Source organism: Xiphophorus couchianus, chromosome 19, assembly GCF_001444195.1.
Source record: "Xiphophorus couchianus chromosome 19, X_couchianus-1.0, whole genome shotgun sequence".
In the NCBI taxonomy this organism is placed as follows: Eukaryota; Metazoa; Chordata; class Actinopteri; order Cyprinodontiformes; family Poeciliidae; genus Xiphophorus; species Xiphophorus couchianus.
Window position 1 is genome coordinate 6,537,646 of NC_040246.1, and position 22,433 is coordinate 6,560,078.

Consider the following 22,433-nt stretch of genomic DNA (forward strand, 5'->3'; position numbering starts at 1 on the left):
TCTGAGGTGCATCAGAGGACCTAAGGAGGGTTAAAAGATTAAAAGACTCACTCAGTCACACTTACCAACAGAAGATCTCTTTATTACAAATGAACAATACAGCACATAAAATCCAAACGTATGACAGTTTATAAACAATCGGGAACTTCAACAAAACAGAAATTTTACTCAAAAAGTGCTTTATGATAATTAACTTAACATCTATCCATCTTTCTACAGGTATGGACCCCAACCCAAATACATCTGACAAAGCATTTTGTCATCTGTGGCTTCCTGGATGAGGTAGTGCACATGTCCCTCTATTGACAGAGGGAGGCCAAGCACTTTATTTCTGCTCTTTATCACCCCCTGGAGACGCTGCTCGATGTCACACACGTGTGTTTTGGCCTGGCAGTGACAGATAGGGTACAAATTAACAGCTTGAAGCAGAAACAAATAATTTGTATAAGACCTATAAACAATATCCGATTAAAAAAAAAACACACAAACCTTTTCATTAACTATCTCTCCTGTCTCATTGGCCTGGGTTTTCACCAGGCCTTTGGATGGTTTGCTCCACTCCACCAGCGGGTCATGAAGGAAGGTCTTCAGCACACTTAAGGAGTAATAGCAAATGATGAACGTGTTATTTTTGAATATGAACACTAAAGAAAAACAAGTTTTTGACAATCACAATGTATTAAACTGTGTCTACCTCATGAGTGGCTCTCTCTGGTCTCGCATCAGTCTAAGTGTGACCTCACAGGCCTGTCGAAACAAACCCTCAGTACCCATTGGCCCCATAGCATGGACCATGTTTTGGGTAAGTCGGAAAGGAACTACCTCGGGCACGTCAAATGTCTCCCCCTAGTGGACACAAAGAGAACGGCACAGATAAACCAAATGGGAGGGAAAAGGGACCAAAACACACAGCAGATACAGTTCATCAAAGAAGTGTCGATACTTCTAATCTGAGTGACTAACCTTGTTAAAGAGGCAGTTGAAGTCAACGTGGACACATTCCCCAGTGAAAGAGTCAAAGAGGATGTTTTCTCCATGGCGATCGCCAAGTCCCAGGATGTAGCCGACCATGGACATCACAGCAGTGGAGCGGCAGTACGCAGAGCGGCTGCTGTACCTGGGCATGAACATGTGCAGACATTAGAAAAAATCCCCCCCCAGAAATTAAAAGTGAACACACGTATTACATTTCAATCTAATCAACAATACTGCTTGTAATATTGTCCTCCGTGCTCATGCAGTGAAGTGGTGGCATACCATGATTCAGGGTCAGGAAAGGTTTGGAGGAACCACTCATAGAAGATGGGCGGATGCTGAGCGCAGAGCACCTCCTTGTGGATTCGTAGTTTTTCCTCCAAAGGAGCCGTTTTGGGTAAAATAAACTTCCTCAGCTCTTTACCCGACAGGTGGGCACCTAGAGAAATACATAGTCAAAATCCCTTCAGCTGTTCCAGTCTACAAATCTTTTACACTTGGTTTCACAAACTCTTACAAAACTTTTCACGCTTTCGGAAATTATTTTCCCAAATATTTTAGGAAGAAAACAAACAAACAAACTAAAAACTGTGGGGACGATTTGCAATTACTGCCCATAAGTCAGTGAAGTGTTTGACATTCGCAGATTCACTTTTTCAACAATTTTGCTGTGGAATGTAACTCCAAATTACTCACAGAAAACGTTCAATAGCCATTAAAACAACAGCCGTGTTTAATACAGAAGTGAAAATCACACACAAATGAAGTATTTACTAACTAGGTCCTAAATCCCTCAGTTTTCTACAAATGTGCAACGGTCCTTCAACTTCATTATTATGCTCTACTTCATGCTGGTTTGACACATAAAACACCAGTAACATAAAATGAAGCTTGTAGTTGCACCACGACAAAATGTAAAGAGGCACGAATGCCTTTGAACAGCAGTTGGCATAAAAACAAATACCTCTCTCTGTGTACAGCTTGGTGAGGATGTGTCGCAGCCCAGCGGTGTCGTTGACCCACTCGATGATGCCGCACTCCTCGTTGAGTGGAATCACGGCATAGGTGCGGATGTGCAGCTCCCTGCGTCTCGACTCGGCATCCTTACGGAGACACTGCTCGCAGAAAACACGACAGTAAGGGGGGCCACATCATTACCAGAAACCGTGTTTATCGGTCAGACAAGCAACCTTGTTGATGAGACAGTTGAACTCCATGAGGCGGCAGTCTTTTCTTAGATCGTCTTTAGGTTTACACATCATGGTGTAGCTCCGTCCATCGGAGCCCTTCAGACTTATCTTCTTGGGCTTCTGCAAGGAGGCTAAAATCTCCACCTTATACAAACACAAGCAAATAGATCAGTTAGGATAAAACATTAAAAAAAAACAAAATTCCAGACACAAATGTGCAAAATCGAAGCGCATCAGGATGTGACTTTTTACTCTATACGGTGGGGAGAAAAGTCTGGAAATCTAAAATTCTTTACACATTTCAATTTCCCCAAACTTTTCCAAAACTGAAATTCATCTACATCACATTTCTACATTATAAATGTCTCAAGAAATGGGTCGCGAAATTCAGACCCCCATCTCTCCTACTTACACCGTCTTCAAAGCCGTGCAGGTACGCCCAGTGTCCGGGGAAGGCGTCATGCTTTGTGTTCGCCCCGCCAGTAGAGGGCAGCGTCGGGATGAGGACGGACTGGAGCGGGATGAGGATCTGGCTGAAAGTGGACTCCTCCACCAGCCGCTTCAGCTGCTTGAAGTGAACGCCCATGCTGAGGGTGGTGCTGTTACCGTCCACCTGAATGAGCGACACGATCAAACACATCTGTATTTTATAAAGCAAGACATTTTTTCCCCTCTTTTAGGGTAATAAAAACACACAAATAATCAAATCGTCTTAATTTTTCTCTTACATTCAGCGATCCCTTTGGACAGCTGCCTAATCTTGGGAGTTAATTTTATGAATACATAAACTCAAATTTTAAATTGCACGTCATCACTTCCAGGTGTAATCTCATTACCCCTAATTTTTTTAGGATGTACTGTGAGGACATTTTTACCGGTTTGTTGCAGAGCTCCAGTAGCTTATCGGTGAGTCTGTTCGCGTCGCCAATGAACTTCTCCAGAGGCTTTTTAAGACTGATGGCGTTCTTAAGAATCTGATTGCAGCGGTTCATGCGCATGGGGTAAGAAGACTGAAACACAAAACATGGGATTTTTCTAGGGCGGGCAATTAGATAGGGTTGCTGTTCAAATAACAACAGCAGCAATGTACCAGGAAAAAAAAGGAAAAGCACACGAACAGGAGATACCAACCAGTCCAGACCAAGGAGCAAAACAGGGAAGAAGGGATATTTGTATAACTTGAGTTACAACAACATTTAATTTCCCTCTGGCAATAATAAAAGTATTTTTGATTTGAATTTGAATTAAAATAAACGGAAAGAGGTGTAAACAATGAAGAACACATAAATGGAAAGAAAGAACAAAAGGAAGAGAAGAAAAAAGCAGCAAGAACGAAAGAAAAAAACAAAAGACTAAGAAAGAAAATGATGGACAGAAAGAAAGAAATATCATTTACACATTGGAATGGGGAATAAAGTCAGACATTTTTTCATACTCCCAGATTGAATAAAATCTCTGAGATGTTGATATTCTCTACACTAGAAGATGCTGAAGTCTTGATGAAGGAAAGCTGACACTGTAAATATTGATAATTAATGCATTTTGTAATTAAATATGTTTAAAACCCAATTTTTACTGCTGTACTTCCAGCAGATTCATCTAAAAAATAAAACCAACAAGACTACAGCAGTAAAGTTTGGGGAAAAATAACATTCTCACTCACTCTCAAAACATTTACCCACAACTGTATGTCAGATTATTTTAGCCAGGATAAAATGAATGTATGCCAACACTAAGGAGCTAGTCAGTTTTACAATTACAAAACAACACAGCATCTGAGTGAATCTGAGATAGTTGAGGGGAAAAAGGAAAACACACAAAACACAAGCCAACCTTGGAGACAGCGGTCATCAGCCACATGGCCTGCTGCGGGTACGCGAGAAACACTTTGGCTACGATTTTCATGAGAACCTTGAAGACCTCGTCGCTGGAGTGACACACCCGGGAGATGAGCTGGGAGAAGGCGGTGAGGAACTGGTAGGGCGCCAAGTTGGAGCAATGCTCCTCGACCACCGCGTTGATTTTCCCGAACTCCTGTCGCATCAGTCGGTCGACTCGTCCGGCTGTGGAGGACGAACAAGAAAGTTGAGGAACCATTTCCAGTCCGACCGGCCCTGTGGTCTCTGACCTTACCTACTCACCTTTCTCACAGTCGCACACTTTAGCTCCAAAATCCAACCAGAGGGAGAGCATGCGAGGCATCGCCTGGTAGATGTACTGGTTCCCAAACTGCAGGGCTCTGACAGGAAACGAGTTATACAGTCAGAAGCCATTTTGAAGGACATAAATACGCAGAAAGAACGAGAACCTACTTTCCAAAGAAGGTGACGATGTATCGGATGAGGTTCCCCTGTTTCTCCAGCTTGTTATCTGTCACCATTGGCATCACTTTGTCATAGTACTTTGCTAGGTAGAAGTTCCCGTCCTCCCATTCTGGGAGAAGGTTGGTCACATCCTACAGACCAAATGAATAAACCAGTTTAAGGTGAAAAAAAAAACAGATTAATAAGTGAACTCAACTACCATTACAGTTGCTAATAATCCGTTTATCTATTTATGAATATAATAAACACCACAAATAAAAGATACGGGGTAAAACCTTGTACGCCTTCATGATGGCGTTGGACTCGAAGTTTGCCGTCTCCTCCATGAAGCGTCCGACCAGCAGCATGGCCTTCCCTTTGATCTGCAGGCTGCGAGGGTCGGTCAGCAGCTGGTCGTCAGGAAAACACTGGGCCACGCCCTTCTGGAGGACGATCAGCGCCTGGTGCACGTCGCCCTGGTCGCAGGCACACACACGGAGGGGTTTTCCGATTGCAGAGTTGGTTGAAAAAACGGCAATATCAAGAACAAAAAAAAACAACACATAGACGTCAGGGATGTGGTTCTGGAGAAGATTCAGGAATCTTCTCTGAAAATGGGAACAACTTTAAAACTGCCACAATATGTCCTGAACTCTCGTGTAAAACATTTTTGAGTTGTTGGTGCCGCTACAACGTCAGTCCGTTCACCAAAAGACTTGAGGTTCCTTATCTAGCAGGGCAACAACCTTAAATACAGTCAGAGCTGCAAAGAATATTAATGTCTGGGAAAACTTGCAACCTGACTGAACTTTAGCCATTTTTCACGGGTCGGCAGTACCTTGGTCCAGAGCCACTTGGCCTTCTCCGTGACCAGCTCAGCCAGGTTGGTGTTGTCTGCGTTGAGCAGAGCGTTGAAGGCCGTCTGGTGGTGTCCGGCCTTCCTGGCGACCCGGGCGCTCTGCAGCCAGCACTCGCCCACCAGCTCCTGACACACAGGCCTGGAGGACAAAACCGCAGTGATCGCTGCTCAAACAACGTTGGATCGATGAGTAAACTCATCAAACGTTTTAACCATGGTGGCATTTATTGAGTTGAATGAACCTCTGAAGAGGTTCTGATACCCAGTTTTATGTAGGGCTGAAACAATTAATCGGATTAATTGTGATTAATCGATTATTGAAATAATTGTCAACTAATTTAGTAACTGAATAACCGTTTACAGACTAAAACATGCACTCTGCTAAAATAACATACCCAGAGCAGCAATTAAGCCAAGACTTTCCCAAAAGAAAAAGGTACATTTTACATTTCTGATGAAAAACCTTCATTTTCTGTAAACCTTTTCTTCTCAGAACTCCTCTTTCTCAGCTTCGCTTGGTTTAAACTCTGCAAAAATTTATTTTATTCAGCACATTTTGCTATTCAATAATTAATTGCTGGATCAAAAAAAACATAACCAACAGATCATCTGTACACTGTACTGATGTTAAATCAGGCAGAAAGGTCAGAATCTTTCACATGTTGATGTTAGAAGTATTTTTTAGCTGCAGACACATCCTTTACTACTAATGATCAAGAGCGTATTAGTGTACACAGAGAGGTTGGTGTAAGCATGTTATGTCTTAGAAAGGCTGTTTTTATCATAAAGCACAAAACTGAACTTTGAAAGCCGTGTCTTCTTTCATAATTTAATAATTGAGCGACCATCACAACAGCGTGTGAACACACTTCTATCTCCTTACTGTGGTCTAAGGCTGAGCAGGGCCCGCCGCACGGCCAGGATCGGCTCCTTGGCCCTGAAGGAATTCTGGGTCATCTCCAGTCGGTCCGACCAATGAGGAGGCAGCTTGGTGAGGCTGGGGGCAGAGCCGTCTCTAACGTCCCGCAGCTCGGTGAACGCGTGCTCCAGCTCGCTGAGCATGTGGAGCCTACGCACACAGGTGGGACGCATTTTAGAGTCATGAGGAAGAAACCAAAGCTGCTGCAGAAGCTGAAGGTCAGACCTGACGATGTACTCGTATCCCCGCTGGTAGGTCCCACACTCGTAGCTGGCGGCGGACAGCGGGACCACCTGCTCTTTCCGCATCAGCTTCAGCCCCTCGTAGAAACTCTCTGCATCCTGCTTCTTCGCCGACAGCAGCAGCTGGCCGAGCCGCACGCCCCAGGTGCACGACTGCTGGTCTGGAGGGGCCGCGTTGTTATTGGCAGATTAAACAAATGCAATTAGAACTGATCATATCTACTTTTTTTTGTTTCCTAACCTGAACTCAAATAATCTTCTAACAAATCCCACTTTCCAAGCTTCCAGGCGGCCTCCACTCTGTAGGTGTTCAGCTCTGACTTCCACTGCTGCCTAAACGTATAAAAAGAGAAGCAAGTTGAACTTAAATCAGGTGGCAGTCATGACGAGAGTAAAGTAGGATGCAAGTGTCTTACTTATTGGCTAGTACGCCGTTCACCTGCGTGATGACGGTGGACAGCTGCCCCAGGCCGAGCATAGAGGTCATCACTCCATGATAGTGACCGATCTAGAAAAGATTGGTGAATCTTTACCATTATAGACGTATTGTAGTACATCTGAGAAATTTATCATTTAGAATTTCTTAAAAAAAAAAGATGTTAGCAAACGCGTTGTTGTTTGCTCTGTGTTTTTGTGTTGCCCTGGCAACCAATTAAGGGTTTATCCGGCATCAAAATGTCTCTTGAACACTCATGTGTTTGTTACGTAAAATGTTCAAAGCTAAGCATATTGTTTTAGAAATGGAATTAGACTAAACACGTATAGGCAATTAATTAATCACATGATAAATTAAAATGAGCTTGATCATTTTAATTCTGATTATTAATATTTTTAAAGGGAAGTTTTGTTTACAGAGTCTTCATAATCAATTTTATTTAGATGTGGTTTTCATTTCTGTTTTATGTATTGTTTTGGTTGTGTTTTCTTTTGGACATTGAAAATATCTTTCAGTTCAACTGTAAAGTAGGGGTGGGCATTTATCACATCGTTTATCATTTATCGTGATAACGTATTATCATGATACAAATTCAGATTCATTTTTGTCACAATAAATTCCAATTAATGATGTTTAAAGTCCCACAAAGCCTCTCATCACTGTGACACAGTAATCATAGCAAGTTGCTGCTGTCATACAGTCTTGCTGTTGCCTAAAAAGTAAGAAATAGTTTTTATCGTTATCACAACAGTACCGCAAAATATTGTGATGCAATTTCAAAATATTATGATAAATGTCGCCCACCACAAGTGGTAAGAGTTCTTGACAAAATTAACATTTATTGGTCTTTGAGAGAGCGAACCTGCATTATTGTGTTATCAATATATCACCTGAAAAGTATCGCAAAACAACAACATTATCATCTAGCGCAATCATTTCTGGGACAATTTATCATCCAGCAAAATTTGTCATTGTGACAAGCCTACATTAGACTTCAATAAACTTCTAAACGACTTCATTCCTGACCAGGCTGTTGCTTCTCCTGATCTTTATGATGCTCTTTGTTCACCAACGCCACATTTTTTTGGTCTATCACATAAAATCCCAATACAATACATGCAAGTTTGTTGTTGTAGAGTGAGTAAATGTGAATAAGGAATCTGCGGGTGGGAACCTGGTCTGACTCCAGCTGTATGGCCCGGTCGTAGCAAGCCGTCGCATCTCGCAGCAAACCAATACTCTCATGTTCGAGTATCTGTTCCCGTAGCGACGGCTCTTCCCTCCTCAGAGCTTTGACTCCCCTCACTCCGTCGGGCTCGTGCATCGCCGCGTACAGCGTCTGGAACGGCCAGGGATTCATCACGACGCTGAGATTCACATCCAACATCGGCTGAAGCCGATCTCACAGATTCAACCTAACCTGTAAGAAGCTCAGGTGGTCCTGGATGTTCTCCTTGTTCTCCAGGATGTATGCTTCGAAGTGCATGAGGGCTCGAGTGTACGCCTTGGACCGCAGGGAGGCCTTAGCCAGCACATCCTGTGGGATACCCTTCAGGAAGGCCACCACACGGTCATAATCACCTGCAGGACAAAAAGTTCATATTTTATATTAATAACCATATTTAGTAGAGTAATAAGTGATTTAAGTTAAGTAGCATCCACTATTCAGGGCTCACACACTTTTCCCTCAGCAAAATTCAAGTACTTTTCAAAAATCTTCAAGGTAAGTCTTCAAACTTTTCCAGCACCAAACTTAGGCGATAAAAACAATACAAATAAACTAAAAAACACAATTTAAATTCACTATTATATGATATCATATGTTAGTGTCAGTAATAATATCTTATTGCAGTATTATGCATTCGACAGCAGGACAAGGTAAATTAAAATATAATAAAATGTTATGCTTTAAAATGTCTCTAAAACACACCTGACTGGTCAGAGAACAAAACACTAACGAAAAAAAAAATCTGTAACTTTCTTCAAGGTATAAAATATAAACCAGATCAATGTCATTGAGACATTATGAGTGAAAAGCATGCATTACATCAAAAAAATCCTTGATTACACCTTGAAATCAAATCATGTCAATCTTCTTGCTTAACTTAAATGCCTCAAGACAATATATAAAGAAAGTTACAAAAAATATTTATATATATATACATATTCTTGCAAAGTTTTTTTGAATTTAGCAAGTAGAAATAATTTTGGTGATTGTTACTAACCTAAAACAAGGAAACCTTAGTCTGATTGAACTTCAGATAGTGAGGAAAAAAAAAATGTCTGTTTACTAAGTGCATGAAAAATCTTTTACCAACAGCAAATAACGTATTCCACATTTAAGCTTTAGATCAAATGTTAGATTACATTTTATGACAAAACTGTGTAATTTAATACCAAGCACTTTCAAGGTCTTTATACAGATACCCAACCACTTTCCAAACCTTGAAAAACACTTTCAAGCATTTTCAAGGATTTCAAGCACTCGCCCGAACCCTGACCATTACCTGTGACTTTGGGTTTGGCGTAAAGGATGTGGCGGCTCCACTGTGTGAGGTGTGACAGCATGCTGAACACAGTCTGAGTGCTGAGCTGCGATAGGCTGGAGGCCGTCTCCTGGACTCCGCCCCCTCCTCGTCCGTCGCCCTTGGTCAGCACAGCCAGCATCTCCTCCGTCACCTTTAAGACAAAATGACCAGCACATGAGTGAAAAACGAAGCAGCGCCACACCAAGCTACGCTGGAGGGGAAAGAAACCCTGACCTCCTGCTGCTCCGCAGGCGTGCAGCCCAGCAGCATGTAGAGCAGGATGTGAGGCAGCAGGTAGATGGTGACTTTGTAGTCGTGTTTGATGATGAAGCTGCAGCACTTGAAGACCTTGCTGGCCAGCTCGTGTCTCACCTGGATGGAGAACCACACATTAAAACTTCTCAAAAAAACACCTGCGTGGAGATTAGGAAGGGGAAAGTTTGACTGTGTTGAGGAATCGGCTAACCTTGCTGATGAGGTATCCAGCCCAGGTGGCAGACCAGTCAGAAAACTTGCTCCCTCGGTTGCTAAGGTAGACTGGCTTCTTCACTTTGGACCAATTCACCTCCTTTTGACCGCTCTTATATCTGCAAGAAAGCATGGGAAGAGTCATCAAAGTACTGTAGGTGACATAATAGTAATAAAATTTGTTTTTTCCAACTCTTCTGTGGAGGAGGGGATTTTGACCTGCTGTTAAGGTGAGGCTCCAGGATTTCTTGGATCTGTTCTGGGAATCTCCTCCACAAGCGACGGCCCGGCGAGTCGGTTCTCCCCTCGCGACACTCAAAAATGGACAGCAGCTCCTGCGACGAACAACAGATCATCAAATTAGAAACCTCAAATAAGTAAAACAGAACAATCATGAGGATTTGTGTGTTGTTTTTTGTGTTTGGACACATTTTGCGTACCTGTATGGCGTACGCAGCAGAGTCCTGAGCTCGCACGTTATCCGCGTAGGCCAGGAATGTTCTGGTCAGCTCAGTTAGCAGGTCATGGGCAAAGTTGGGATCATCTACTCCGCTCTGTTGACAGGAATAAAGAAATGTTGTGTTTTCAGAAATTAGTTGCATCAAAAATTTATTAGGAAATACTTTTTCTGCAATAGTACCAAGAGACTAGGGTAGTTTTATTCCTACTGCAATCTTCCTAAGTAAAAATGGGTGAAAAAGGACAAACATGAAGCAACATTTTACTTTTAGATGTGTTTGTAAAATAATTAAGTATCTGCAACTAGTTGATGATTATACAATTCTTTTGTTTTGTATGCGGTCAACAAAGGCAACAAGAGTTCAACTTTAACTTGCCACGAAGGTGCTGCGGTCGCCCTTGGAGTGTGCGTGGGACAGATCCAGGCGTCCAGGGTCCACGGCCCCCAGCTCGCCCAGACACTCCCCGCAGAGGAGCCGGGCCTCGGGGGACGAGTCCTGGCAGCCCTTCAGCAGCACGGACACCAGGCTGGAGATGACGGGCTCCACCGCCTCGCTGGCACACACCTGCTGCAGCAGCCACTCCTGAAACACACAACCAGAGGTGGGCAGAGTACCCAAAACTGTTACTCAAGTAATAGTAGAACTATATCGACAAATTTTTACTCAAAAGTAAAAAGTAGCCATCCGAGAAATTATTCAGGTAGGAGTAAAAAAAGTATTTTGGTTAAAAAAAAAAAATCTATATATATATATAATATATATATGTATATACTGTATATATAAATCTACTCAAGTACTGAGTAACTGACCAAATTATCAATCAATTCATATTTAAAAATTACATAACGAGACAGACCAAAATATAAAGTTAAGTGAAATGTTGGTATATTAATGAAAAAAAAAGACAATAATTTATATTCAAGTAGCAAAGAATAAACATAATTTCAGGGTTTCTCTCAGTGTATTATAAGCCTGGTGGGCCACCAGGCTTTACATGTGCCCCCATTAGGCTAAGCATTGTTTATTTATTTTAGTTTTTTAATGACTGTAAAAGTAAAAAGTAGAGCGTAGTAAAAATACTTCTAAAAGTACATTTTTAAAGAAAAAGTAACGGTACTGACGTAAAATGTAATTAAATAAATGTAATTAGTTACTCCCCAGCTCTGCACACAACGTAGGAAAAACACCACAAATAAATAACACCATTACGTTAAATTTGACTGCACCAATGTTACAAACGGTATTAAAAACGCCGTCAGGATTATAGTATTAGCTCACTTTTCTTTGAAGAGATTTCCAAACACTACCGCAACCTATTAGGCCTTTTTTGGTGTTTAATAGTACCTGCTTGCTGTGCATCATGTCCCTGAGGCTGGTCAGAGCGTGGATCCTCACGTCGACGTTCTCATGCTGAACGGCTCTCATCGACAGCTGCAGAGCGGAGGCCAGGTCGCTGCTGCTGGCCGTTAGCTGAAGAGACCAAAAACAAATTCTTTATTAGGTCATTTCCTGTCTTTAGGAGGATTTTTCCCTCTCAACCCTTCATCGTCATTGTGACTTTACGCAAACCTTTTTATAATTTTGCAGAACCGTGTGGATGTCTTGGAGCTCCGGATGCTCGGGCAGAAAGTAAATCTCGTGGAGGTAATCGTTTACTTCATCCCTGTAAGAGATTGAGAGAAGCATGGTCTCAGTAGGGATCATTCTGTAATCATCTAGAGCTGTCCGAAAGTTTTCAATTTTCACAATTTGTCAGATTACAACCACTAACTTTATTGTATCTTATTAGGATTTTAAGGAAAACCCATTAGAGGCTTTAAAAACTTGATGCTGTGACGGATTTTCATATTCCAGGACAAAAATTACTCTAAACACACAGAAATGCAGCAGAATCCTTTAAAAATAGAATATTCATCGGTTAAAACGGCCCAGTTAAAGCCTAAAAAGCTTTACAGACACTTTCCATCCAGTCTGCATGAACATGAGGAATTTTATTAAGAGAATTGGGCCAAATTTCTGTCTCTGGATATGCAAAACTGGTAGAAACATCAAGTCCCAAGCAAGCTTTACCAAGTATTGATTCAGTGGGGCATGCCGCACTTTTCAGATTTCTTTCTTCAAAATTAAGTATCTTTTCTTTTTCTCAACTTCCTAGTGCAGCTTGTGGTTGTAATCCGACAAAAATGTGAAAACCCCAAAAGGTGTTTTAAGAATGCGGTAGTTCAATTGAACTCTTGATTTTCAATCTTATTCATATTGATACGTTATTTTCTTTTTTTTTTTTCTTTTTTAGCGTCACCTGTTGTCCAGGATGAGGAAGCGAATGATAGCGGCGGTCTCTCTAGGCCTCAGGGGGATCAAGGGCAGCAGGGCAACAATAACATGACTCAGGAGAGGTCCGAGGTGGGAGGGCTCCACACTCCTCACAAAACACTCCCACGTCCTGCAACAAGGAAGCGCAATCTTTCAACTTTTTTTTGTTGTGCGCGTCGAAACTCGTTTAGGAGACGACTTCACAAGGAAGAGGCAGGTACTCACTGGCAGCAGAGCAGAGGGAAGTCCTCTCTGTAACGCAGACCCGTGCGAAGCGTCGTCATCATCTTCACCCTGACGGAGCTGATGTGCTTGGAGCCCATCAGGCGCATCAGAGCCATCACGCTCGTCAAAGCCTGGCCGCAGGAGACGCGCAAAAGCAGATGTGTCGAAGCGGACGGGGCTGGAATGCTGCGGCTGCGACCGGCAGTCAGCCGAGGAAGACTCACCATTTTCTTGCGGTCCTTCTCTCCTGTGCTGGAGCTGAGCAGCTGCATGTTGAAGAAAGCCAGGATCCCCAGCAGCTTGGGCTGCAGGTAGTCAGCCTGAAACACAGCAATGCAACATTTAGGTAAATGTGAAATGTCGATCATATCACAAACTGAGAAGAAAACAATGTGGACCATGTGCTCCGGGGTGGTGATGTCTCTAGGACCCTGGTATGGACCATCGCTGGATGCAAAGGAGGACAAAATGGCCAAACCGTTGAAAACCTATAAAGAATTGATTTCCATTGAATTATATTGAATAAGTCAATAAACAGCAGAGAAATTACACACACAAAAAAAAGGTGATTTAGGTTTTCTGCCCACCTGCTGGAAGTGTTCACCCAAACGAATCAGCAGCTCGTTGTGGAGACCCTGGAAGTCCTGCCTGAGCAGGGAACCCAGCTCAATCTCCGTCTCACTCTAAGATGGAAAATGACACACGAAGCTGAGTGTGAAGTGTTTTGCAGCCAAATATTATCATTTTATAGTACAATTAAGTAACTGTGTTGACTTCAGTTGTTATAAAAATGTTGTATATACATATATGTATGTATAAAATATGACTAAATCAATTTGACTTTGTAATTTTACGCTGTGAGAGGTTTGAGCAGCTAAAGCTTCCTCGCCTACAACTCCCACAATGCTGTGCCGTTCAGACGTATTATATATTGATATTGTTCACAGGTTTATCGCGATATATACTGTTATTGATTTAGTGTCCAGCCCTGTAAATAACCTTCAGTTTTGTAAAGAACATTTCCCACTAGAACCGGAACATATTTCATACGCCCAAAATGAAACACGACAACCAGAGACAATAAATGAGACGGAATAGTAAAAACCACACACAACTGAAACCATAAACAAAACAGATCATGATGCATCTGTAAACAAAAATCAGAATGGAAATTATTGAGTTTCTTTTGCTTTATAATGCGATTAATTGATTGATATTAACAAAAAACCTGTAGGTAGTGAAATGCTCTCTCCAGCTCCTCCTTGGTGCACGAGCAAACCAGATGACTGAAGATGTACTTGAAATTGTTGATCAGAATCTCTCTCCTGTTCGCCTTCAGCTCGATGGCCAGCGCGCGGATGAGGGCGGAGCCTGTGGAGCTCGCCTTGGCTGCCAGGTACGGCAGCAGCACCTGGAGCGTCCGCTGCAGACAGAGATGTGCGAGACAGTGCTTCAGTGTTTCAGTGGCGTGAAAACGATGCCGTTTCTGGTGGGAAAGAGAAGTTCTGTCTGAGCGTACGGTGAGGAAGCGGTGGAGGTCCGGGAAGTCGAAAGCATGCGCGATTTGAGCCAGAATGTCCAAAGCCAGCTCTCTCTGATTGGCCGATTCGCTGGTCTGGTCCGGCGTGCTCCGCAGGGCGGAGGCGTGGCGCGAATGCAGCGACTCCACCAGAAACTGAAAACACGAGTCACAAACAAAAAGATGCCGTCCACAATTTCTCCAGTTATCTACCTTTCTGAATATATATATATATATATATATATATATATATATATATATATATATATATATATATAAGCCAGTTTATGTCTAGTTTAGTTTCCTATTTTATTATTATATTTAATCTGTACTAAAAAGATCAGATAAAATCATCAAACACAGCTTTTTTCTGCTTTAATTAAATCTTTTAAGGTGTTGCAATTTTATATATATGCAAAAAAAAAAAAAAAAAGCCACTAAATGCAGGTACAGACGCGTAGATTGGCAAATTATCAACCTGGCAAATGGGGTTCTTATACTGGCTGAACAGGGTCTGCAGCTTCAGGTCTTTGGCAGCCGCCAGCGCTCTGATCTGAGTGTATGCAGCAATGGACACTGTGGACGACTTAGACAGGAGACAGTGGAGCAGACGCAGCAGGGAGAAGGACACCAGACTGCCCTGAGAAGCCCTAACGAGAAAAGGAAAAGACCATTTCACATGCAGCAGATCTCCTCAACTGTCTATAAAAGCATGGGAGAAAAAAAAGTCTATAAGTTAAATTAAATTAATCTTTTTGTCCAGACCAGGGGTTTAAAAAGTGTGGTCTGGGGACCGATTTGTGGCCCCTGGAACAATTTTGTGAGGCCCCGTGACTGCAGTTCAACAATGCTACAAATTTGGCCCTCTAGGGAGCTTCGTTTTTTAAATAATTTTTTAGCACGTGAATTTCAATGGTCTGAAATATTTTTCTTTTAACTTTTATTTCATTGTAAGCAGGGCTAAAATAATCCAGCGACTCAAAGAAAAACAAAACAAAAAACTGGAGCACATTAATTCTTCAATTAAACTTGGGAACAAACTAAATAATTTTCTAGACTAAATAAACTGAAAAAAACAAAAAAAACACAACCCTTTATTAAGACAAAAATTGCACTTTGTTTAATTCACATATTGTGTATTTAATTTATTGATTAAAAAAAATCCAAGAAAATTATTTTGCATTTTAAGTCGGAAAAACTAACGTTCAATTTTCCGGGGCATGTTGCAAAACGTTTTAGTCCAGAAGCAAAGTCTCACACTGTATCATGTAGAAAAACTAAATGTTTAATTTCAGGCTGTTCATGTATGCAGGGGGAAAAAAAATCCCACATTATTTAAAAATAACTTGACATCTTGTGATCAACAAAGATTCCATGGGAAACTTTTATTTTAAAGCTTTTCAGCACATCTTTACCCTCTAGGCTCCAAATCATCTGGAGGTTGCTGTAGTTACACTAAATATATTCAGTCATTTAAAAAAACATTATAACCCTGAAGTAAGAGTTCTATAGTTGCTAACAGTAAAAATTATAGTTTTACCTGCCGATCTCTCCTGTGGTGAGGATGAGTGTCTTCCGCAGGTCGTCGTCTCTGCTGGCTTTAGCGTTGCTGAACGCCTGCTTAAGACTCGCAACCAGCAGCTGAGGTGGCAACAAGAACCCCCAACACGTCGTCAGCCTCCGCGTGACGTTAAAAACGCTGCGTTTAATCGCTGAAATGTCTCACCTCGCTCAGCGTGTCCTGCTCTGAGTGCCTCGGTGACTCCGTCAGCAGGAAACGCACGGATTGGCTAAAACGCGTCCTCACGGCAGGCTCGGCGTCCTCGATCAGGCCAACCAGGGCGCAGAGAACGGCGCGGGAGTCGCTGTCCGCACCGAGCAGGTTGACATGCTGGCAGAGGTGAGGTAGGGCTTCCAGAAACGCTGAAATGAGTCGAGTCGTTTTTAAGATAGCAATTTACAGAGCTGTGAAAGCTCATTTAGAAAGCAAAATAAAACCTTTAATTACCTAGTTTAACACAGCTGGCAGCCTGAGGTCTGAGTAAAGCTATGAATGGTTTAACTACGGCTGCTTTGAGGGATGGCGCTTTATTCCCAGCATGCTGAGCTGCAAGAATCCAGCGAAGGCAGAGGACTTTGGAATGACACGTGGCCTCTACGTCGGAGTCGCAAAGCTTGGAAAGCTCCGACTGGACGCAGCTCAGATGCCCGACAATCCTGGCGAGCGCCACCTTCACCTGCTCTGACTCGTCCTCCAGCAGAGATCTACAACAAAGAAAAATAAATAAAACCACGACGTAAACCACCAACGGAAGCAAAAACCACAGCGGTAACAACAGCGAGAACGGGGATGTCCCGTTCGCGGGAGGGGGTTCACGCACAGCAGAGCGGTGCTGATGAGGTCGTGGTGTGAGGGTCCCAGGTAATGAAGCAGAATGGGGAAGACCTCGACGGCAGTGGCCCTCACCGCCTCGCACTGGCTCCGCAGCGCGTTGCCGAAGATGCAGACGCGCCAGCCGTCGCACACGCCCCGGCGCAGAAAGGCCAGCAGCGACACGCAGTCCGCCTGGACTTTATGTGCTGGAATCACACGTCAGATTCACCGTTATGTAATGATGTTAAACTGAAATACATAGTTGTAGATGTAGATAAATGTAGAGCAGCTCTAATAATTATTGACGTTCCTGCAACATGTGTACACAAGCCTTAACCTGGATAGTAAGAGACAGAACCGAGACTTCCTGCAAACTCAGATCAATCCAAAAAGAACTACTTAAATGTATTCTGGATTCCTGCTTGTTTCTCCAACTTTCATAAGTTGAAATATTTATAAGCCTGTTTTTTTGGGGGAGGGGGCGGGTAGAAACTATAAAACACATAATATGTCTGATATTTCTACAGTACAATTTTCCATACTTATCCAGACACTGAAAATACTTAAAATAATTTCCAAACTTGTCCAGATTTTTCCAGAATGCATAAATGTAATTTTTAGACATGTAATCACTATAGCGCCCATGATTTTCTTAAAAACAACTGTTTCCTAATGTTATTTCCCTCTAATTGAATAAATTTACTCAAGTTAAAGGATGGATTTGAGAATTATTCAGTGTCAGATTACTATTCCACAAAAAAAGATACAATCATTTCAAGGCTTTTCCCACTTCTTTACCGTTGGGGTTGCAAATACATTTAGAAGACACTCCACAATTACGAGTCTGTTTTGCACATTTTAAAAGCTAAACTTCAATGTTTTATCATCTGCTGGCTTGAGATGTGACAGGATTACTTACAATAACAGAAGCTGAGTCTCTGAGCCAAAGTGGAGAGCCAGGAAGGAAACCCTGAACTCTTAAAGGCCGAGGCAGATTTGTTCTCACACACCCAAGGAAGAGACAGCAGGGCACACACACGCCGCTGGAGCCCATTTTCAATCTGGCTGTTCACTGCACACATATGGTAACACAACATGATCACCAAAAATCTGTTACAATTTAAAAAAAAAAAATTCACTAAAAACACATTATATGAGAAGTTTAAGTAAACATAAGACAGAAAAACCAGAGGGAATACCAGGGTTTCTGCAGGTTTCACAAATTAAATTTTAAGACCATTATGAATGAAATTCAACACCTGCATCATGACAGAAATGTACAAAAGAAATTAGAGCTGGCGGGCTGACCAGCTAGCTAGCAAATGTATATTAGCAGCTTGTTAGCGGTAGCCTGAACCACCTTGATTCATAGAACGTAATGAAGATGTTTGCTGTTGCCTGATGGAAAGTCCTGCGAGGAAAAAAATGCGCGATTAAATAATCCTGCCACTACAAAATTTAAGGCCAACTTTCATTTCTTTAAATGAATTCAAAACATTTTAAGTTCTTAATTTTAGATACATGAATGATTTTTTTTTTTTTTTTTTTAAGGATACGCGGACACTCGCTCCTTTTCATGAGACAAATAAAACCTCAAAGGTAGCTTATTTTTTGTCTTCTTACATGTCAGGTAGAGAACAGAGTCAAGAACTGTGATCGTCGTTTGAAAAGCAGACTTAAAGTATTCCTGATGAGAGACGGGCCGAGACGCTCCTTCTAACACCGACTGGCAGCTCTTCAGCACCCGGCCCACAGTCTCAATAGAAACCCAGACCAGAGGACAGGAACTGTTGACAAAAAAAAAAAAAAAACTGTGACTGTATTTCTTTCTGCCACGAGTCCTCACCAGTAGATCTCGGTCTGTTTGAAGGCAGGTACCTGAGGGTTGAGGAGCAGAGCGCTGCCAGGTGCAGGATGAGGGCCAGGCCCTGCAGGGCGGACAGGGCCTGCAGGCTCTCTGGTTCTGCAGAGCATGAGCTCAAAACAGTCAGCAGCTCTTCAAGACGTTGATTTAATGCGGCCCAAACCTCACTGCCGACACGCATGTCCAGCTCGCTGAACACAAACACACAAAATGACTGAACTGCTGGAATAAAAACAAAAAACAAAAAAAAACAACAACTGTAAAGCAGAGCTTTTACGCAGAGCTTTGGGACAGGATTACCAAATAAATTGCACTCAAAAAGTATTTTAAGATATACATTATCATAAAATGTGAGACATTTAAAGCCCTGATGAGCTACTTTTGAAATGAAATACATATTGATTTAACTGTAAAAGTTAACAGGTTAAGTCTTTAATAAGTTAAAACTGAACTTAATTCAATTTCAGATCAGCTTTACCGCAGCTTAATTATCATAAACAATGTCTTAAGTTGGGAGGTTGTAATACTGATGGGAGTCTTTCCAGGAGACACGTTGTCTGCAGTTCACTTTAAATTTACTCTGCCAACACATTTCCACACACTTGGGAGTGGCAGTTTGTGGCTTTTAAACCATAACTGCTCTAAAACAACCTCAGATTAATGTTGCTTTGGTCTGATTTTGGCTTTTTTAATCATTTTGTTAAAGTGAGCAATTTGTGTCCCCAAATTGCAGTGACTCCTCCTACAAGAGGAGGATCTGCTCAGCATCAAGGGATGAAATGTAAACGTTTCAGACGTCCCCAGTCAAAACATTTCCCATAGAACAAATGGGTTGGTTAAAATGATTCCGGAAAGTTCAGTTCCAGAGAAAATGTGCTCAAGAATCAGTAGCGGAAACCGACCAAAAGATGTTTTTCTTAAATCGCATCGGTGATGTTTTTGTCGTTTTGGTGACCAACCTGTTGGCAGATTTGCAGGATCTCTTGGCAGGAGTCTCTCCATCTCCTGTCTTCTGCATCACGGTAGCTTTCTCAGCCTTAAGTGCAGCTTGGAGGAACCCTTCTGCACACTGCAAAGCACACAACAAATGTAAAAAGCAAGATGCAAACACCGCAAAGGTTATAGAAAAAAACATCAGTACTTCAGATTGATTTTCTGTCCCAACAGTGCGCGCCAGTGTCCTGCAGACGTCCGCCACCTGCTGCCTCCTCAGCAGATAGGCACCTTCGTAACTCGGGACGACAGACAACGAGAAGCTGAAGAGCACGCAGAGGGATTCAGTAAGCTCCGATCCGAACTTAACGCCTGCCCCAGCGAAAGCACAAACGCACTCGAACATCTGCGAGAGGTAGACGGACTCGAAATCCGAGTGAGACACGTGAGCCGACTGAAACAAACAGCGGGTGAGCTTCAGCAGCTCCCCTTCGTAGGGCTCCTTCTCATCCGAGAAGTCGTGCGTTTCGAGCAGGTGGAAAAAGGCAGCGAAGAAATTGTGGCTCTGGGTCTCGTCGAACTTTCTCAGCTCCACCAGTTTTCTCAACATCGCCATGGAAATCTTCCTCAGCCTGGTGTTGCCGTTCGCCAAGATGGAGCAGGCCGTCTCCCAGGCCGCGCTCAGGTCGCGACAGGAAACGACTCCCCTCAGAGAGTCGGTTGTGATGCCGAGAGCGACAGCGGTCAGCGACTCCAAGGCGGCAGGCGACGAGAGAACGAGGGGAGTCTGGGTGAGGTAGGAGGCACGCGTGGCGGAGAAGGGGAAGCGCTCGAGCTTCACGGGCCACTGGTTTTGAGTGTGAATGTCCGGCCCACACAGCGTGGCTATGTGGGCGTACAGGACGTTGCTGAGGTCTTGAGCCATTAAAATGAACTCCCGAACAAGGCAGCTGAAGATGTAGGGCACCCGGACCCGCAGAGAGTGAAGCAAGGAGCACAGCACAGCAGAGACCCGGCCGTGGATGACATCGCAGCCCGGAGACGCTCCGACGCGGAGCAAACGCACCACCACCCACTTACTGAAGTCTGAAGAAAAACAAATAGATAAATAGAGAAAACAATGGATCAGTTGGTCACTGTTTGTTGTTTTTGTTTTGTTTTCTAGGTAATCCGTACCAATGCAGCTCTGTATGGTGTCTGGGTACTCAGCAGGCTGACAGGCAGGATTAGCAAACATCAGAGACGAGGATTTGACTATATGTTGCACAAAATCCAGCAGCATCACACAGGCCGGCTCCGAACTGGACTTTTTATTTAAGCCTAGAGCAACTGAAAAAAATAAATAAATAAATAAATTATTCATTGGTTTAAGTACTTCACAAATGAATAAAAATGGCTAAATCTTAAAAATGTAAATAAATAAACAAATGAATCTATATTCACCAAAAGTGATTTAAGGGTAAAATGTTCTCATGTGCAATTCTATACTTTTCTACAATCAAATTGTCACACTTCTGAGTCCATTATTGGGCAATTTACACAAATATTTCAACTGAAGGTCCAACTTATGCCCATCACACCAAATAGGCATTTCTGATAACTCTGAAATACATGTGGTAATAAGTAAACATGTTGGGAAAGTTATTTTCCACATTCTGTGAAAAATTGCAGAAGTGGCCCTTTCATATGTGTCTTTATAGCGCTTAGTCTTTTGGTTAGGATCTCTATATCCTGGGGGAACAATGTTGGTGACTAAAACATTTTAGAGAAAACCAGGTGATGCTACGAAGAACAGCTGGAGAACAATACATTTTAATAGCTAAAGGAACGGTGCGGGTATTTATTCACTGATGTAAAGCTGTATTTCCACCTGTTTTCTGTGTGCGTTGTTGCTACTGTTGACTTACCAACATCTACATCCGTCAGTATCCTGTCAATGAACTGGCAGAGGATCTGCCGGGGTTTCTGTACCGCTGATTCGTACTCAGCAGCACTGGCACTGCAAACAACAAACACGGCATTCACCTCACTAATTGAGTCGGTAAACATTTCAACACATAGCGACTGAATAAAGTACAAAAATAGGTGACGGGAGCTCAGTAAACTGTTAGCAGGTTAGCTAGTAGCCAACTTTTAACTCACTTAGCTAGCTCTTGAAGAGCCGGTATCATTGCAGACATTTCAAGTCCATCCATGTTTGCGCTTCCGTCTTGTTCGGCTTTTTTGGAAAGCTATTAAGTATAAAAGTATAAATTAAGTAATTTTAAAGGAGATAATCTCCCAGCAGCTCTCCATCGCTCCACGAGTTTCGAAAACTTTCGCTCCAAAGTGACGTCGTTTGTTTTGATACGGTATCCACCGAGGCTCAAAATACTCAAGCACAAGCGCAAAGGTACAACAGGCGCAGACTGCGATTAACATAAAACACAGCCCAAGAAACTGAATAAATAAATAAATTTACAAAAGTGGCGAAAATATTAGAGAACCCAAGACCAGCAGATAGTTGCTGAAGACTTTTCGCAGCATAATTAGCAATGAAAATAAAATTATTTGTGGAATCTAATAAGAGTTTAAGTTAAAGAAACTTGTATTCATCAATAAAAAAAGGGTTTAATTTTAGGACATACTCAAATATTATGGCATCTACGGGTATGAAATGCTGTTTCTATCTCTTTTGTATGAAAATTTAGCATAATATTCCTTTACTAATACATGTTAGAAAGCGGGGTATGGGATTGTAGACATACCTCATAGCAGATAGGCATTATTTGGAATCAATTTTTATTTTTCAATCAGTGGAAGTGGCTTATTTTGTGTCCAAGGA

At 42.4% G+C, this 22,433-nt stretch overlaps 1 protein-coding gene across 1 annotated transcript; it reads right to left on the bottom strand.

The window, feature by feature from the left end:
• Positions 1-61: 61 nt before the first annotated feature.
• atr (ATR checkpoint kinase) lies at positions 62-21,947 on the bottom strand. The gene is made up of 48 exons (XM_028000023.1): positions 21,752-21,947; positions 21,517-21,608; positions 20,786-20,938; positions 19,818-20,695; positions 19,636-19,745; positions 18,691-18,867; positions 18,436-18,599; positions 17,732-17,884; positions 16,820-17,018; positions 16,447-16,703; positions 16,165-16,361; positions 15,979-16,079; positions 14,917-15,088; positions 14,439-14,594; positions 14,148-14,342; positions 13,507-13,602; positions 13,318-13,407; positions 13,144-13,239; positions 12,920-13,050; positions 12,681-12,824; positions 11,951-12,044; positions 11,726-11,851; positions 10,757-10,963; positions 10,361-10,474; positions 10,140-10,255; positions 9,919-10,039; positions 9,687-9,824; positions 9,432-9,603; positions 8,345-8,505; positions 8,099-8,263; positions 6,905-6,996; positions 6,730-6,821; positions 6,472-6,649; positions 6,211-6,396; positions 5,307-5,466; positions 4,765-4,944; positions 4,478-4,620; positions 4,307-4,404; positions 3,999-4,228; positions 3,041-3,175; positions 2,578-2,778; positions 2,166-2,309; positions 1,940-2,090; positions 1,258-1,414; positions 964-1,117; positions 695-846; positions 490-595; positions 62-387 (listed from the first exon to the last, which is right to left on the bottom strand). Exons 1-48 carry the CDS (start codon positions 21,802-21,804, stop codon positions 214-216), a joined length of 7,761 nt encoding a protein of 2,586 aa, XP_027855824.1. The 5' UTR covers positions 21,805-21,947; the 3' UTR covers positions 62-213.
• Positions 21,948-22,433: the final 486 nt, after the last annotated feature.

What these genes read in the sequence shown, in the direction of transcription:
- atr (XM_028000023.1), bottom strand. Translation starts at nt 21,804, where the DNA reads ATGGATGGACTTGAAATGTCTGCAATGATACCGGCTCTTCAAGAGCTA. An exon ending in CTCTGTTCTCTACCTGACAT is followed by an intron (nt 17,885 to 18,435) that starts GTAAGAAGACAA and finishes ATATGTGTGCAG; the next exon opens with TGAACAGCCAGATTGAAAAT. An exon ending in CAGAGAGAGCCACTCATGAG is followed by an intron (nt 596 to 694) that starts GTAGACACAGTT and finishes TTACTCCTTAAG; the next exon opens with TGTGCTGAAGACCTTCCTTC.